At 40.7% G+C, this 14,570-nt stretch overlaps 1 protein-coding gene across 1 annotated transcript; it reads right to left on the bottom strand.

The window, feature by feature from the left end:
- Window positions 1-35: 35 nt before the first annotated feature.
- On the bottom strand, window positions 36-12,319 carry LOC123735053 (trace amine-associated receptor 13c-like). Its single transcript, XM_045712948.2, has 2 exons — window positions 11,629-12,319; window positions 36-94 (listed from the first exon to the last, which is right to left on the bottom strand). The coding sequence occupies exons 1-2, from the start codon at window positions 12,314-12,316 to the stop codon at window positions 36-38; spliced, it is 747 nt and encodes a 248-aa protein (XP_045568904.2). The 5' UTR covers window positions 12,317-12,319.
- Window positions 12,320-14,570: the final 2,251 nt, after the last annotated feature.

Raw genomic sequence — 14,570 nt, 5'->3', positions numbered from 1 at the left:
CAGCAGTCGTCATCCAGCCAGCTGACACTGAACGTTCATATCACGTCCGCACCGCAGAAGGAGCTGTGTTTTCCGCCGCAATCTTCGTCACTTACTGAACACAAAAGAACAACACACTGATGAGATGAACTGTTCCCATGAAGGAGAACATGATGGACTAAACACACACACACAGCACAACATACACCACACTTACCTGCAACACCACAAGAGCTGTTGACTGACACAGAAGCATGCTCAGCATCATATCGCACAAGGTCAGGAAGAGAGGTCAAGCCCAGAGCTGTTCTAGACCTGTGAAATGTCAAAGGGTGTAGGCGGATCGCTGCCCTAAAAGAGTTCCAGACTGTAAACTTGTTATTGAAAGTTCACTTGACATGCTTTGGTATTGTATTTGTTTGAAATGTTAAGATGTAATTTCTACAGTGAAAGCTGAGTTGCTGAGAATCCCTTGTTCGAAAAGTAACAGTATGTTGGATCATTGTTTCAGAGTCTATGTTGATTCAGCTGGTGTATTATGCAATATAAATGGTTACTTACCTTGAGTTCAAACTACAGAGCATGTATTCAAAAGAAACGCTTAGAATATGTAAAACATTTTTCTTTTGTTTTAAAAGAAGGGGGATGTAATATTCATATGTGAAAGCATACTGAATTATAGTTGGATGCATTTTGCCGCCGTATCGTGCTGTGCTGTGATTGGTTGGGGCCACCCAGATGGTTAGGTCATGGCCAGTGGATCATGGTTGGAGATAGGCGAACATGCAGTTGTAGCTAGTTAATAAAGAGTTATGTTAAGAAATATCCTGTAGTACTGCGTTTTATTATTTTGTACAAAGCGTACAAAACAAGACAGCAACGACCTGGGGAATAGTTACAGGGGAGAGGAGGGGGGATGAATGAGCCAATTGCAAGCTAGGGATGATTAGGTGACAGTGATGTATGAGGGCCAGATTTGGAATTTAGCCAGGACACCGGGGTTAACACCCCTATTCTTACGATAAGTGCCATGGGATCTTATGTGACCACAGAGAGTCAGGACACCTGTTTAATGTCCCACCTGAAAGACAGTACCCTAGATAGGTCAATGTCCCCAATCACTGCCCTGGGGCATTGGGATATTGTTTTTAAACCAAAGGAAAGGGTGTCTCCTACTGGCCCTCCAACACCACTTCCAGCAGAATCTGGTCTCCCAACCAGGGACCGATCAGGACCAACCCTGCTTAGCTTCAGAAACAAGCCTACAGTGGGATGAAGGGTGGTATGCTGCTGGCAGCGGTTGCCAGTTATACAGTGTTTCCTCCGACACATTGGTGCGGCTGGCTTCCGGGTTAGGGAAGCAGTGCATCAAGAAGCAGTGCAGCCTGGACAGGGTCGTGTTTTGGAGGACGCATGGCTCTTGACCTTCGCCTCTCCCGACTCCGTATGGAAATTGCAGCGATGGGACAAGACTGTAACTAACAATTGAATATTACGAAATTGGAGAGAAATGTAAGAAGTAGAAGAAAATATACAATAACAAAAAATATACATATATGCTGGAACATGTGAACTTTCACGTAGCTTAATAACAAACATGTATGCAATCTATAAATATGAAAACAATTGTTAAATTACAAGCTTTGTTGGTTTAGCCATGGAAAAAGACATGAACCTTCCCGCTAACCATGATTGGCTGAGATAATGGATGGGCTGGACATGCCGAGAGATGAGTTCGGCATGTAGCATGCGTCTGTCATGTAGCGTGCGTCTGTCTATAACATGAGCTGCTCAGTATGTGTAAATAACCCTTTCTACCTCAGCTTTTTTTTAAGATATCAAGAAGTGTTGCTACAGCTCTCCAAATTTTGGAGGACGATCGTGCCATTTTGAGACACTCTGATTCTGAAAATGTATCAGACGATGAGGAAATCCCTGATTTAGGTAAACACATTTTCATTGAACCAGACATTGTAGAGTCTTCTGATGACAGTGATGGGAAAGAAACGGCAATCAATGGTGTTGTCACGGAACACCGAGTTTTGAAATCAGTGAAATGCCCGATGGAAGCAGAGGATGATAGCTAAGATGTAGACAATTCTGGCTTTTGATTGCAAATATGCACAGGGGTCAAAAAGAGAACACAGAAGGCTGTTGTATAAAACACCTGTCTCCAGATTACTGATTCAGCACTCCATCACTCTCCTTCTTGGTAACATAGCCCTTGCACCACTTGGAGGTGTGTTGGGTCCTTGTCCTGTTGAAAAACAAATGATTGTCCCACTAAGCCCAAACCAGATGGAATGGCAAATCGCTGCCGAATGCTGTGGAAGCCATACTGGTTAACTATGCCTTGAATTCTAAATAAATCACAGACAGCGTCACCAGCAAAGCACCCCCACAGCATAACACCACCTCCTCCATGCTTTACGGTGGGAAATACACATGCAGAGATCATCTGTTCACCCACACCGCATCTCACAATGATTGTTGGAACCAAAAATCTCCAGTTTGGACGTCTAATGTCCATTGCTCGTGTTTCTTTGCCCAAGCAAGTCTCTTCTTCTTATTGGTGTCCTTCAGTAGTGGTTTCTTTACAGCAATTCGACCATGAAGGCCTGATTCACTCAGTCTCCTCTGAACAGTTGATGTTGAGATGTGTCTGTTACTTGAACTCTGTTACTTGAAGAATTTATTTGGGCTGCAATCATTTGGGCTGCAAGAGGCTAGTAACTCTAATGAACTCAGCAGCAGTGTTAACTCTGGGTATTCCATTCCTGTGGAAGTCCTCATGAGAGCCAGTTTAATCATAGCGGTTGATGGTTTTTGAGACTGCACTTGAATAAACTTTCAAAACATTTTTCGGATATACTGACCATGTCTTAAAAAAGGCCCTAATGATTTATGCTATACAACGTTTGACATGTTTGAACGAACGTAAATATATTTTTTCCCCTCGTTCATGAAGTGAAGTCCGGCGGGCTTATATCATGTGCTAACAAGACGGAGATTTTTGGACATAAATGATGAGCTTTTTTGAACAAAACTACATTCGTTATGGACCTGTGATACCTAGAAGTGACATCTGATGAAGAGAATCAAAGGTAATGGATTATTTACATAGTATTTTCGATTTTAGATCTCCCCAACATGACGGCTAGTCTGTATCGCAACGCGTATTTTTCTGGGCGCAGTGCTCAGATTATTGCAAAGTGTGATTTCCCAGTAAGGTTATTTTTAAATCTGGCAAGTTGATTGCGTTCAAGAGATGTAAATCTATAATTCTTTAAATGACAATATAATATTTTACCAATGTTTTCTAATTTTAATTATTTAATTTGTGGTGCTGACTTGACTGCCGGTTATTGGAGGGAAACGATTTCCTCAACATCAATGCCATAGTAAAACGCTGTTTTTGGATATAAATATGAACTTGATAGAACTAAAAATGCATGCATTGTCTAACATAATGTCCTAGGAGTGTCATCTGATGGAGATTGTAAAAGGTTAGTGCATCATTTTAGCTGGTTTTATGGTTTTGGTGACCCTGTCTTTGAATTGACAAAACATTACACACAACTCTTGTAAATGTACTGTCCTAACATACTCTAAATTTATGCTTTCGCCGTAAAACCTTTTTGAAATCGTAAAACGTGGTTAGATTAAGGAGATGTTTATCTTTCAAAGGGTGTAAAATAGTTGTATGTTTGAAAAATTTGAATTTTGACATTTATTTGGATTCAAATTTGCCGCTCTTGAAATGCACCTGCTGTTGATGGAGTGCACCACGGGTGGGACGCTTACGCTTCCCACCTAGCCCATAGAGGTAATGATGGACTGTCATTTCTCTTTGCCTATTAGACTTGGTCTTTTACCAAATAGGGCTATCTTTTGTATACCCCCCCTACCTTGTCACAACACAACTGATTGTGTCACTTCCTGATCAGTAAAGGGGGTGTTTGTTTAGAGTGTCTCGGGGTTTGTTGGTCTATGTGCTTATGTAAGAGGGGGTGTTTGTTTAGAGTGTCTCGGGGTTTGTTGGTCTATGTGCTTATGTAAGAGGGGTGGTTGTTCAGAGTGTTCCTGGGTTTTTGGTCTATGTTCTATGTTAGTGTATTTCTATGTTCAGTCTAGTCTTTCTATTTCTATGTTTAGGGTTTGTTGATTGACCTTCAATTGGAGGCAGCTGTTCTTCGTTGCCTCTGATTGAAGGTCCTATGTATAGGGGTGTTTGTGGGTAGTTGTCTCCTGTTCTGTGTCTGTGCACCTGACAGGACTGTTTAGTGTCATTCGTTGTTTTTGTATACGTGTTTCTTTTGTTTTTCCTTCTTTTAAATAAATAAAGAAGATGAGTATACACGTTCCCGCTGCACCTTGGTCCAATCCTTACGACGCCCTTGACAGATTGGCTCAAACGCAATAAGAAGGAAAGCAATTCCACAAATGTACTTTTAAGAAGGCACACAAGTTCATTTAAATGCATTCCACATGGCTACCTCATGGAGCTGGTTGCGAGAATGCCAAGAGTGTGCAAAGCTGTCATCAAGGCAAAGAGTGGTTATTTGAAGAATCTGAAATATAAAACATATTTTGATTTCTTTAAACAGAGATGCTAGTTCTAGGAACAAAGGATCAAAGAGCTCTGCTGTTTGATCTGACAAACGGTTGTATAGTTGTCTCAAATACAACTGTGAAGGACCTCGGCATTACTCTGGACCCTGATCTCTCTTTTGAGGAACATATCAAGCATTTTTCCATCTTCATGACATTGCAAAAATCAGAAGCCTGTTGTTCAAAAATGATGCTGAAAAACTAATCCATGCTTTTGTCACTTCAAGATTGGGCTACTACAATGCTCTAATCTCAGACTACCCGGATAAAGATGCTTTGGAAATTAGGGCTGTCCAGGAGGGCCCTCACAGTGTTCTACAGGAGCACCGTTGAGAGCATACTGTCGGCTGCATCACAGCCTGGTACTGCAACTCCACTGCCGCAGACCGTAAGGAGCTTCAGAGGGTGATACGTGCAGCCGAACGCACCGTTGGGTGAATGCTGTCTACCGTACAGGACACCTACAACACCTTGCAAAAGTATTCATCCCCCTTGGTGTTTTTCCTATTTTGTTGCATTACAACCTTTAATTTAATTTGATTTTTATTTGGATTTCATGTAATGGACATACACAAAATAGTCCAAATTGGTAAAGTGCAATAAAAATTTACAAAAAATACTAAACAGAAAAGTGGTGCATGCATATGTATTCACCCCCTTTGCTATGAAGCCCCTAAATAAGATCTGGTGCAACCAACTACCTTCAGAAGTCACATAATTAGTTATATAAAGTCCACCTGTGTGCAATCTAAGTTTCACATGATATGTCAGATTATCTCAGTATATATACACCGGTTCTGAAAGGCCCCAGACTCTGCAACACCAATAAGCAAGGGGAACCACCAAGCAAGCGGCACCATGAAGACCAAGGAGCTCTCCAAACAGGTCAGGGACAAAGTTGTGGAGAAGTACAGATCAGGATTGGGTTCTAAAAAATATCCGAAACTTTGAACATCCCACGGAGCACCATTAAATCTATTATTAAACAATGGAAAGAATATGGCACCACAACAAACCTGCCAAGAGAGGGCCGCACAGCAAAACTCACAGACCAGGCAAGGAGGGCATTAATCACAGAGGCAAATAAGAGACCAAAGATAACCCTGAAGGAGCTGCAAAGCTCCACAGTGGAGATTGGAGGATCTGTCCATAGGACTATTTTATGCTGTACTCTACACAGAGCTGGGATTTACGGAAGAGTGGCCAAAAAAAAGCCATTCCTTGAAAGAAAAAAATAAGCAAATATGTTTGGTGTTTGCCAAAAGGCATGTGGGAGACTCCCAAAACATATGGAAGAACGTACTCTGGTCAAATTAGTCATAAATGTAGCTTTACGGCCATCAAGGAAAACACTATGGCCATCAAGGAAACCCAACACCTCTCATCACCCTGAGAACAACATCCCCACAGTGAAGCACGGTGTGTAACGCGGGTCGTACAAAGGGGACCAAGGAGCGGCGTGTGAAGTGCTCATACTTTACTTTAATTATGAAGACACTTAGAACAAAAACGACCGACAACAGTTCCGTCAGGTGAACATACACTAAACAGGAAACAACTACCCACAAACAGGATAAAACACCCCTACTAAATATGACCTCCAATTAGAGGCAACGAGGAACAGCTGCCTCCAAGGTCAAGCCAATAAACCCCAACCTAGATGTAGACAAACTAGAAATCCAACATAGAAATAGAGAACATAGAACAAACACAAAAACACCCCCTGTCACGCCCTGACCACTCTGCCATAGAAAATGACAACTTATTTTGGTCAAGACGTGACACGGTGGTGGCAGCATTGTGCTGTGGGGATGTTTTTTATCGGCAGAGACTGGGAAACTGGTCAGAATTGAAAGAATGATGGATGGCGCTAAATACAGGGAAATTCTTTATGGAAACCTGTTTGTATTTCCAGAGATTTAAGCTGGGACCACCTTCCAGCAGGACAATGACCCTAAGCATACTGCTAAAGCAACACTCGAGTGGTTTAACCTGTTGCGGATAGGAGGCAGTATTGAGAATAAAAAAAAAAATATGTGCCCATTTTTAACTGCCTCCTACACCAACTCAGAAGCTAGAATATGCATATTATTAACCGAGTTGGATAGAAAACACTCTGAATTTTCTAAAACTGTTTGAATGGTGTCTGTAAGTATAACAAAACTCATTTGGCAGGCAAAAACCTGAGAAAAATACAACCATGAAATGAGAATTTTGTGGCTGTACTATTTTTCGAGTCATTGCTAATAGATCACACAGTGACAAAGGATTCATTTCGCACTTCCTACGGCTTCCACAAGATGTCAACGATCTTTATAAAGTTGTTTGAAGCGTCTATGATGAACAGAGACCAGATGACAAGGAAGAGAAGGTGACGTCCCTGGGATGTCGACACTTCATTATTGCGCGCACCTGTTCATGTAAGGCGAGACATTTTTCAAAAACGTTTTCAAGACACAGGAGAGGTCGGGTTGAAACATTACTGATGTTTCACGTTAAAAATGGCACTAAAGATTGATGCTAAACAACGTTTGACATGTTTGAACGAACGTAAATAGATTTATTTTTTTACTTTTCGTCGGGACTCCCCCCCCCCCCCCCGCCCTACTTTTGAGTAGCCTACCGAAGCGCTAACAACATGGAACAACTTGGAGTTATTTGGACATAAATTATGAACTTTGTCGAAAGAAACCACATTTGTTGTGGACCTGGGATTCCTGGAAGTGCCAATGGATGAAGATAATCAAAGGTAAGGGATTATTGACAATAGTATTATTGATATTAGATGGTTACAAGATGGTGCTAACCTGTATATCCTAGCCTATTGTTCTTAGCACAGCACCCCGTTTATTGCAAAGTGTGATTTCCCAGTAAAGTTATTTTGAAATCTGGCAATGCAGTAGCATTTACGAAATGTTAAACTATAATTCTTTGAATGACAATATTATAATTTACCAATGTTTTCGAATAGTAATTTTGTAAATTGTAACGTTGATTCACCGGAAGCATTTGAGGGGAAAAAAATTCTGAATTTCACCGCTACTGTAAAATGCTGTTTTTGGATATAAATATGAACTTGATGGAGCATGTATTGTATAACATAATGTCCTAGGAGTGTCATCTGAGGAAGATTGTCAAAGGTTAGTGCATAATTTTAGCTGGTTATCTGCTTTTGGTGACGCCTGTCTTTGAATTGACAAAACATTACACACAGCTATTTTCAATGTACTCTCCTAAAATAACCTAACTTTATGCTTTCGCCGTAAAGCCTCTTTGAAATCGGACAATGTGGTTGGATTTAGGAGATGTTTATCTTTCAAATGGTGAAAAATAGTTGATTGTTTGAGAAATTGAAATTATTAGATTCTTGCAGTTTTGAATTTCCCGCCATGGTCACTTGACAATAAATCCCAATACCGGGATCAGATCCCCAACAGGTTTTAAGGTAGGCTACTTTCCTTATACACTAGCCTACGCCACAGTAACCACATCGGTTGCCACTGTCTGCTCTGGGCTCTGGGTTTTGGTCCACTCTCTCTCACGGCAGTCGTTACAGAATTACCCACCAAACAAGGACCAAGCAGCGGCGGAAGGAGTAGCACCAGGAGAGCAGCATGATGGACTCATGGACGTGGGAACAAATACTGGACGGAGAGGGACCATGGACTCAGGCTGGGGAGTATCGCCTCCCGCAGTGGGAGATCGAAGCGGCGAGAGCGGAGAGGCGATGGTATGAGGAGAGGGAGCGCAACAGGAGCCGCCAGAGCCGCCCGCATGTCCGGAGCCGCCAGAGCGGCCCGCCTGTCCGGAGCCGCCAGAGTGGCCCGCCTGTCCGGAGCTGCCAGAGTGGCCCGCCTGTCCGGAGCTGCCAGAGTGGCCCGCCTGTTCGGAGCTGCCAGAGTGGCCCGCCTATTCGGAGCTGCCCGAGTGGCCCGCAGCAAAAGACACCCGCCAGCCGGGCGCAACCATCGCCCCCCGCCAGCCGGGCGCAGCCAGGGTCGTCCGCCAGCCGGGCGCAGCCATCGCCGCCCACCAGCCGGGCGCAGCCAGGGTGTGGCTCCCAATCAGGCACAGCTGAAGTTCGTTGTTGTTGATTGTGAGTCACACATAAGTGCATGTTTTTCCGTTGGGGTTTTGTGGGTAATTGTTTCTGTCATTGTGTTTCACCTGACAGGACTGTTTGGCTGTCAGTTTCTTATTTTGTATTTGTATAGTGTTTTTTCTTAATTAAATATGATGAACACTAACATCGCTGCGTTTTGGTCCACTTTCTCTCACGGCAGTCGTTACAGCCAGATTCAAGTAACTTCCATGACAGCTTTGTGTTGATGAAACTTCAAGCAGCAACCACGACACAATCAATCGGGAGGTGGACTATACATAGAGCTGAACATTTGACTAATTCGAATAATCCCTCCGCAGGGCAACCTGGCCAACTTCCTCCACAGAGAGTGCCCATTGACGTTGAGCGAGAGACTGAACGACACCAACCAAGCCATCCTGCAGACCATTTTTTATGCTGGGGCCTCAGGACTGTTAGGGTTAACTTGAAGGGTGTGGGTGGTAGGTGGAGTAAATTGAAGGAAAGTTTGACATGTTTTGTGCATATTTTTTTTCATCACTCATAATAAAACCTTTATATTCATTGAGTCTCCTGTAATGAAAAGGCTTTGGTATTATTCAGACAGATAGTCTCTTCTCAGTTTGATACAGACACAGAAAGTTCAGATAGAAATTGACTTCATAGAACATACATAATTATCTTTCATATAGAATGAGTCAAGTTATCCCTCTCATTTACAGATTGTGAATTTTACTGCCATCCTATGGCCACTGTACATGCTGAAAACAATCTCTGACCACTGGGCACAGACGTCAATTTAAGGTCTAGTCCATGTTGGTTCAAAAAGAAACAATGTTGATTCAACCAGTGTGTGCCCAGCATGTGTAAAACTGCAGTAAAACTGTTTTTAAACTTGTTTCTTTCCTCCAGCATTTTGGATTTGAGATCAAATGTTTCATATGAGGCCACGTTGTAGAATGTCACCTTTTATTTGAGGCTATGTTCATACATATCTGTTTTACCGTTTAGAAATGAAAACACCTTATGCATCTCGTCCCCCCATTTGAAGAATTCATAAGGATAACGACAACTTCACTTGTATTGTATTAAAGGTAGTAACCCTTTAAATGTAATGTTCAGTTAAATATTGTATTTAGATATTGGTTCCCTTACCCTGTAAGCAGTCTATGAACTGCTCTAATGAGTGACTGCAATTCACACTTTGGTTTTTGTAGTCACTGCCAACAAACAAGAAAGTTATCATTTTCAGACAAAACACATTACTACTTCAGAACACTACTACAACAGTGTGACTGTTGTGGAATAAAATGTTGAATATATTTCCAATTAACATACACTGTGTTGTGTGCTTATTGTTTAACCATTGATATGTTCTAGGTCATTTTGAGAGGTCATTTTAAATTGTGTAAATTTTAAATTGTGTAAAATAGTTGATTGTTTGAGAAATTGAAATTATTAGATTTTTGATGTTTTGAATTTCCAGCCTTGCTAGCAATCCCGTCTCAGGGTTCATTGCTAACCTGTAGCCCCAACAGGTTAAGGAGCGTCAGGTACTGCTGGAATATCTACCAACAGCATGTCCATATTTTTTATGATAAATTACACTGGTCACTGTTCAAAACATTTATAAAGTATTAAGAAAGTATGAATAGTCCTCACTTTAGATTAGGGACTGCAAATTGACTTTACTAATGATCAGTAATTAGTTTATAAGGACATGTATAAAATATCTTATGAATGATCTTATAAATCATTATTACATACTATGAAAGTTGTTTATGATTTTGTGATGAACTAGCTTGCTAAAACATATGCAGGAGTAATTATAAATAAATAATGAATAAACAATATACTTATCCATTATTAATTATTTTGTGTGTTACCCAATCTCTATATTAATTCAGAGTAAACAGCATCTGAGAGCTGCTCTGGTGTGACCCCTGACCTGGCAGCAGTGATGTACTGAGAGTAGTGGTAATGAGAGTAGTAGTAGTGTTCATAACCAGTATGTTGAGGTTGAAGTGTCTGCTACAGTCTCCTGCACTGTTGAGTTGAATCATTAATGCATTTTGTAGTTATTTATACATGTCATAATACCGAGGTGAGTAACATTTACCAAATGTGGACGTAATAATAAACGGTGAGCAAACTGTAAATGCCTTACAAATGGTTTATTACTGAACATTATAAAGTGATACACAAAATTGCATATTCTTGCATTTTACCCTCAACTACTTACATACACCATTGAGATAGACTTGGACGTTATCTGATATCATGCAGTATTGAACATTTCAAATTTGGTACACTTGTTTAAGGTGTTGTGTAACAATCAAGCCAGTAGAGGGTGATGTTAAACAAGATATAGAATGACTCATCATTTCCTCAAAATGTACTTTTAGAATACTTACATATTATGTATCATTAAATAACATGGAACAACCACAGACATTGGTATTTGGAATATACAACCCAAAATGACAACAATGTATTTTATAAAACAAGCTTATGCCTTCTTAAACTTTTTCCAAGTCATTCCATCCCAATCCAGCCAAATAATTCTGTATCAACACCATATTAATCTATGTATTGTCAGTGTATTGTTACATGAAAGAACAATTGTGTAACATAACTCTGTCAAACCTATGTTTTTCAAACTTAGAAAAAAATATATAGGTTCTATGAACGCCTTAACTTCAGAGTTAAAATATGTTTAGCTGTCACTTTGAACCATGGATAAAAGAAAGCATAAATGATAGGATTAATTAAAGAATTAGCAAGTGGCAGAAAGCTGATGATGAAGGATAATAAATTGTCACTTAAGAAAGAAAGAAAGAAAAAACAAAATAGAAATGGAAACCAACAACTTAGATATGTGAAAACAACAATAGCTAGAGTTTTTGATGCTTTTCTCTCAGACTTATTTTCCTGTACAGTTTTAACACCAGACACACTGGCAGCCTCTTTTGAAAACACCTTTCTGGCCTGTGATCTGGCCACCACAAAAATTTTCATATAAAGTGTTATAATAATACAGCATGGGACAACCATTGAAATTATGAAGTCAATTATATTGCCCCAAATATATCCTTCACCAGTAAAACATTCATCCAAACACTGACTGGGTGCCTGTACATTTACAATGTCTTTTATAATAGTAGCATCATATATGATAGAACAACACCAGGTAATGGATATACAACACATCACTCTTGTTATTGTTATTTTAGAGTGGTACAATAAGGGATCACACACAGCAACATAGCGGTCAATAGATATCAAGACCAAACTGCCCAGAGATAAAGAAGTACACAAACAACTAATGTAGAGAAGAAACACACAGAAATATTCCCCAAAACCCCAGCATGGTTCCATTATTGCTACAGTCATTACAGGTATCACAATCAGTCCCACCAGGAGATCTGACACAGCCAGAGAGAGGATGAGCAGGTTGGTTGGAGTGTGGAGCTGCTTGAAGTGAGATATGGAGATGATCACCAGTATGTTCAAAAATACTGTAGCTGCTGAAATCAATGAGAAGAAGATGTACAGTGTTATGTAGATAGATGTCGATACCAAAGCCTTTCTGCAAGAAGAGTTTCTGTCTTGAAAACAGTATTGAACCTCTTTATGTTCCTCCATTTGTAATAGAAAATATAAATGCTGATGTCCTCCTGCTCCTGCTTGGTCCTGTTCTTGACCCTGTTAGGTCAGCCTTCTGACAAACTCTGAGCTCTGCCTCTCTATTTATCCCTGAGTTACTGACAGCCACTCCACTCCCCGGAGTCTCTCTGCACACAAAAACATGAAAACATACACAAGTGAGCACAGAATGATGTAATGTATGACAGGATTGTATGTTGCTGTGGCCTGTCCTTTAGACTTCCTGATAGTTAGTTACAAGAGAAAGGGACATTTTCTCAAATCCTGAGCATTTTAATGAGAAAATTTATTCTGGGTGATGTCCATGCTCTGTTTGGACCATAATCCACAACCTCAGGAGACATGACGGCACGTCACATGTCAGCTGGCCAGTGTGTAGGAAAGCTGACAGTAGGGAAGTTGATGAGGGCATATGTTTATGCTGTACACGCTTATAGTAAATGAAATAAAAATTGTGGCATTCCATTGAAACATTCCGTAGACTTGTAAAAATGTCCATACAAACTGAATTCTGCATCATACTTCTTAAAGTTGAGGGAGACTTTGGCTCAGTTACATCATGGGGACAATATTATTTATTTATTTAATTGTATTTTTATTTCATCTTTTATAAACAATACAAAACCTACACATGCACATACAAACGACTACATAATGTAAAGATCAACTACACCTGCCCACTAGCACACACCCCATCTCCAGCACCCACATCACTTTCCGTCACATGGCCTCAAACAGCACCATTCTCTTTCTCTCCATCACCCACATACTTTCAATATTTAGAAGATAAAGATTTTGACATGTCCATTGCGTTAATGACAGAAGATTGGTTGATTTCCAATTTTAAAGTATGCGTTTTGTTTAAAGATGATTGACGAGAAAAGTACCGTCCAACCCATCGGGTATCTCACTGCACCCTTAGATGCCATGTCTGGAACTATGCAGACAGACGGTTTAAAAGTAAATTCACATTGTGATACTTCTGACAGCCAACTTTCTATCTCCGCACATTACTTTTTGACTTCGTAACATTCTCAGATGGCATGGATTATTGAGTCATTGTTAGTTTACACTTCAGACATGACTCTGCCATTGTGATGTAGAATTTGTGAATTTTGTCTCTTGTACAATAAATTATATACATACATTTTTACTGGATTTTGTGTACATTTTTGTCAACTGTAATCTCGCCAATATCACTTATTTTTATGTCTTGGTTCCAATAGTTTATATTTTTTTCTAAGAGATTGTCTGTTGGATAGGCTCTCTGCAAGGTTTTGTATGGCTTACCTATCATATTAATATCCTTTTTCTGACTCTAATAGGATTCCCTCGAGATTGCTCTGACTTCAAATGAAAATGTTGTGATATCAAACTTTTAAATCGCTGTCACATCCTGACCAGTAATAGGGGTTATTTGTATTGTAGTTTGGTCAGGACGTGGCAGGGGGTATTTGTTTTATGTGGTTCGGGGTGGCTGGTTGTTTAGAAGGGTGTTTGATTTATTATTTCCGGTTTTGGGCTATGTTATATGTTTTGTATTTCTAGGTTCATTCTAGTATTAGTTTTCTTTGTTTAGGTCATTGGGTGTTGGACTCTCAATTGGAGGCAGGTGTTTCCTAGTTGCCTCTGATTGAGAGTCCTATAATTAGGTATGTGTTTGTGTTGGTAGTTTGTGGGAGATTGTGCTAGGTATAGCTTTTATGCCTTACTGGCCTGTTATTCGTCATTGTGTTTTGTGTACGTGTTTATTTTGGGTTTTCCTTCTTTGCCAATTTAATAAAAGAAGATGAGTGCACATAACCCCGTTGCGTTTTGGTCCGACAATGATTTTTCTTTATCATCTGACGAAGAAGAATGTGACAGAATCTCCCACCAACCAAGGACCAAGCAGCGGGTTAAGGAGCAAAGGAACACTAATATGGACTATCGGGAGTTTTGGACATGGGAGCAGATTCTGGCCGGAGAGGGCCCATGGAGGAAGTCGGGTGAATACCGGGAACGCTACCGGGGAACACGGCTGGCAAGAAAGCCGGAGAGGCAACCCCAATACTTTTTTGGGGGGGGCACACGGGTAGTTTGGCTGGGCCAAGGGTGAGCCCTAAGCCAGCTCCCCGTGCTTTTTGGGAAGGACGAATGGAGTGGAGAGTGCCTAGGTATGCGGAAGTGCACACGATCTCGCCCATACGCACGCACAGTCCGGTGCGAGTGATCCCAGCCCCTCGCAAGTGCC

Source organism: Salmo salar, chromosome 21 (genome assembly GCF_965601325.2).
Source record: "Salmo salar chromosome 21, fSalSal1, whole genome shotgun sequence".
Taxonomy (NCBI): domain Eukaryota; kingdom Metazoa; phylum Chordata; class Actinopteri; order Salmoniformes; family Salmonidae; genus Salmo; species Salmo salar.
Note: the sequence above shows the minus strand (reverse complement) of the source record. Positions and strands in the feature narration are given on the sequence as shown.

Excerpts from the sequence above, each read along its gene's own strand:
- LOC123735053 (XM_045712948.2), bottom strand. The coding sequence starts at position 12,316 with ATGGAGGAACATAAAGAGGTTCAATACTGTTTTCAAGACAGAAACTCT. Across the intron at positions 95-11,628 it reads GTTTTCAAAAGAGGCTGCCA|TAAGTGACGAAGATTGCGGC; the intron begins GTGTGTCTGGTG and ends TTTTGTGTTCAG.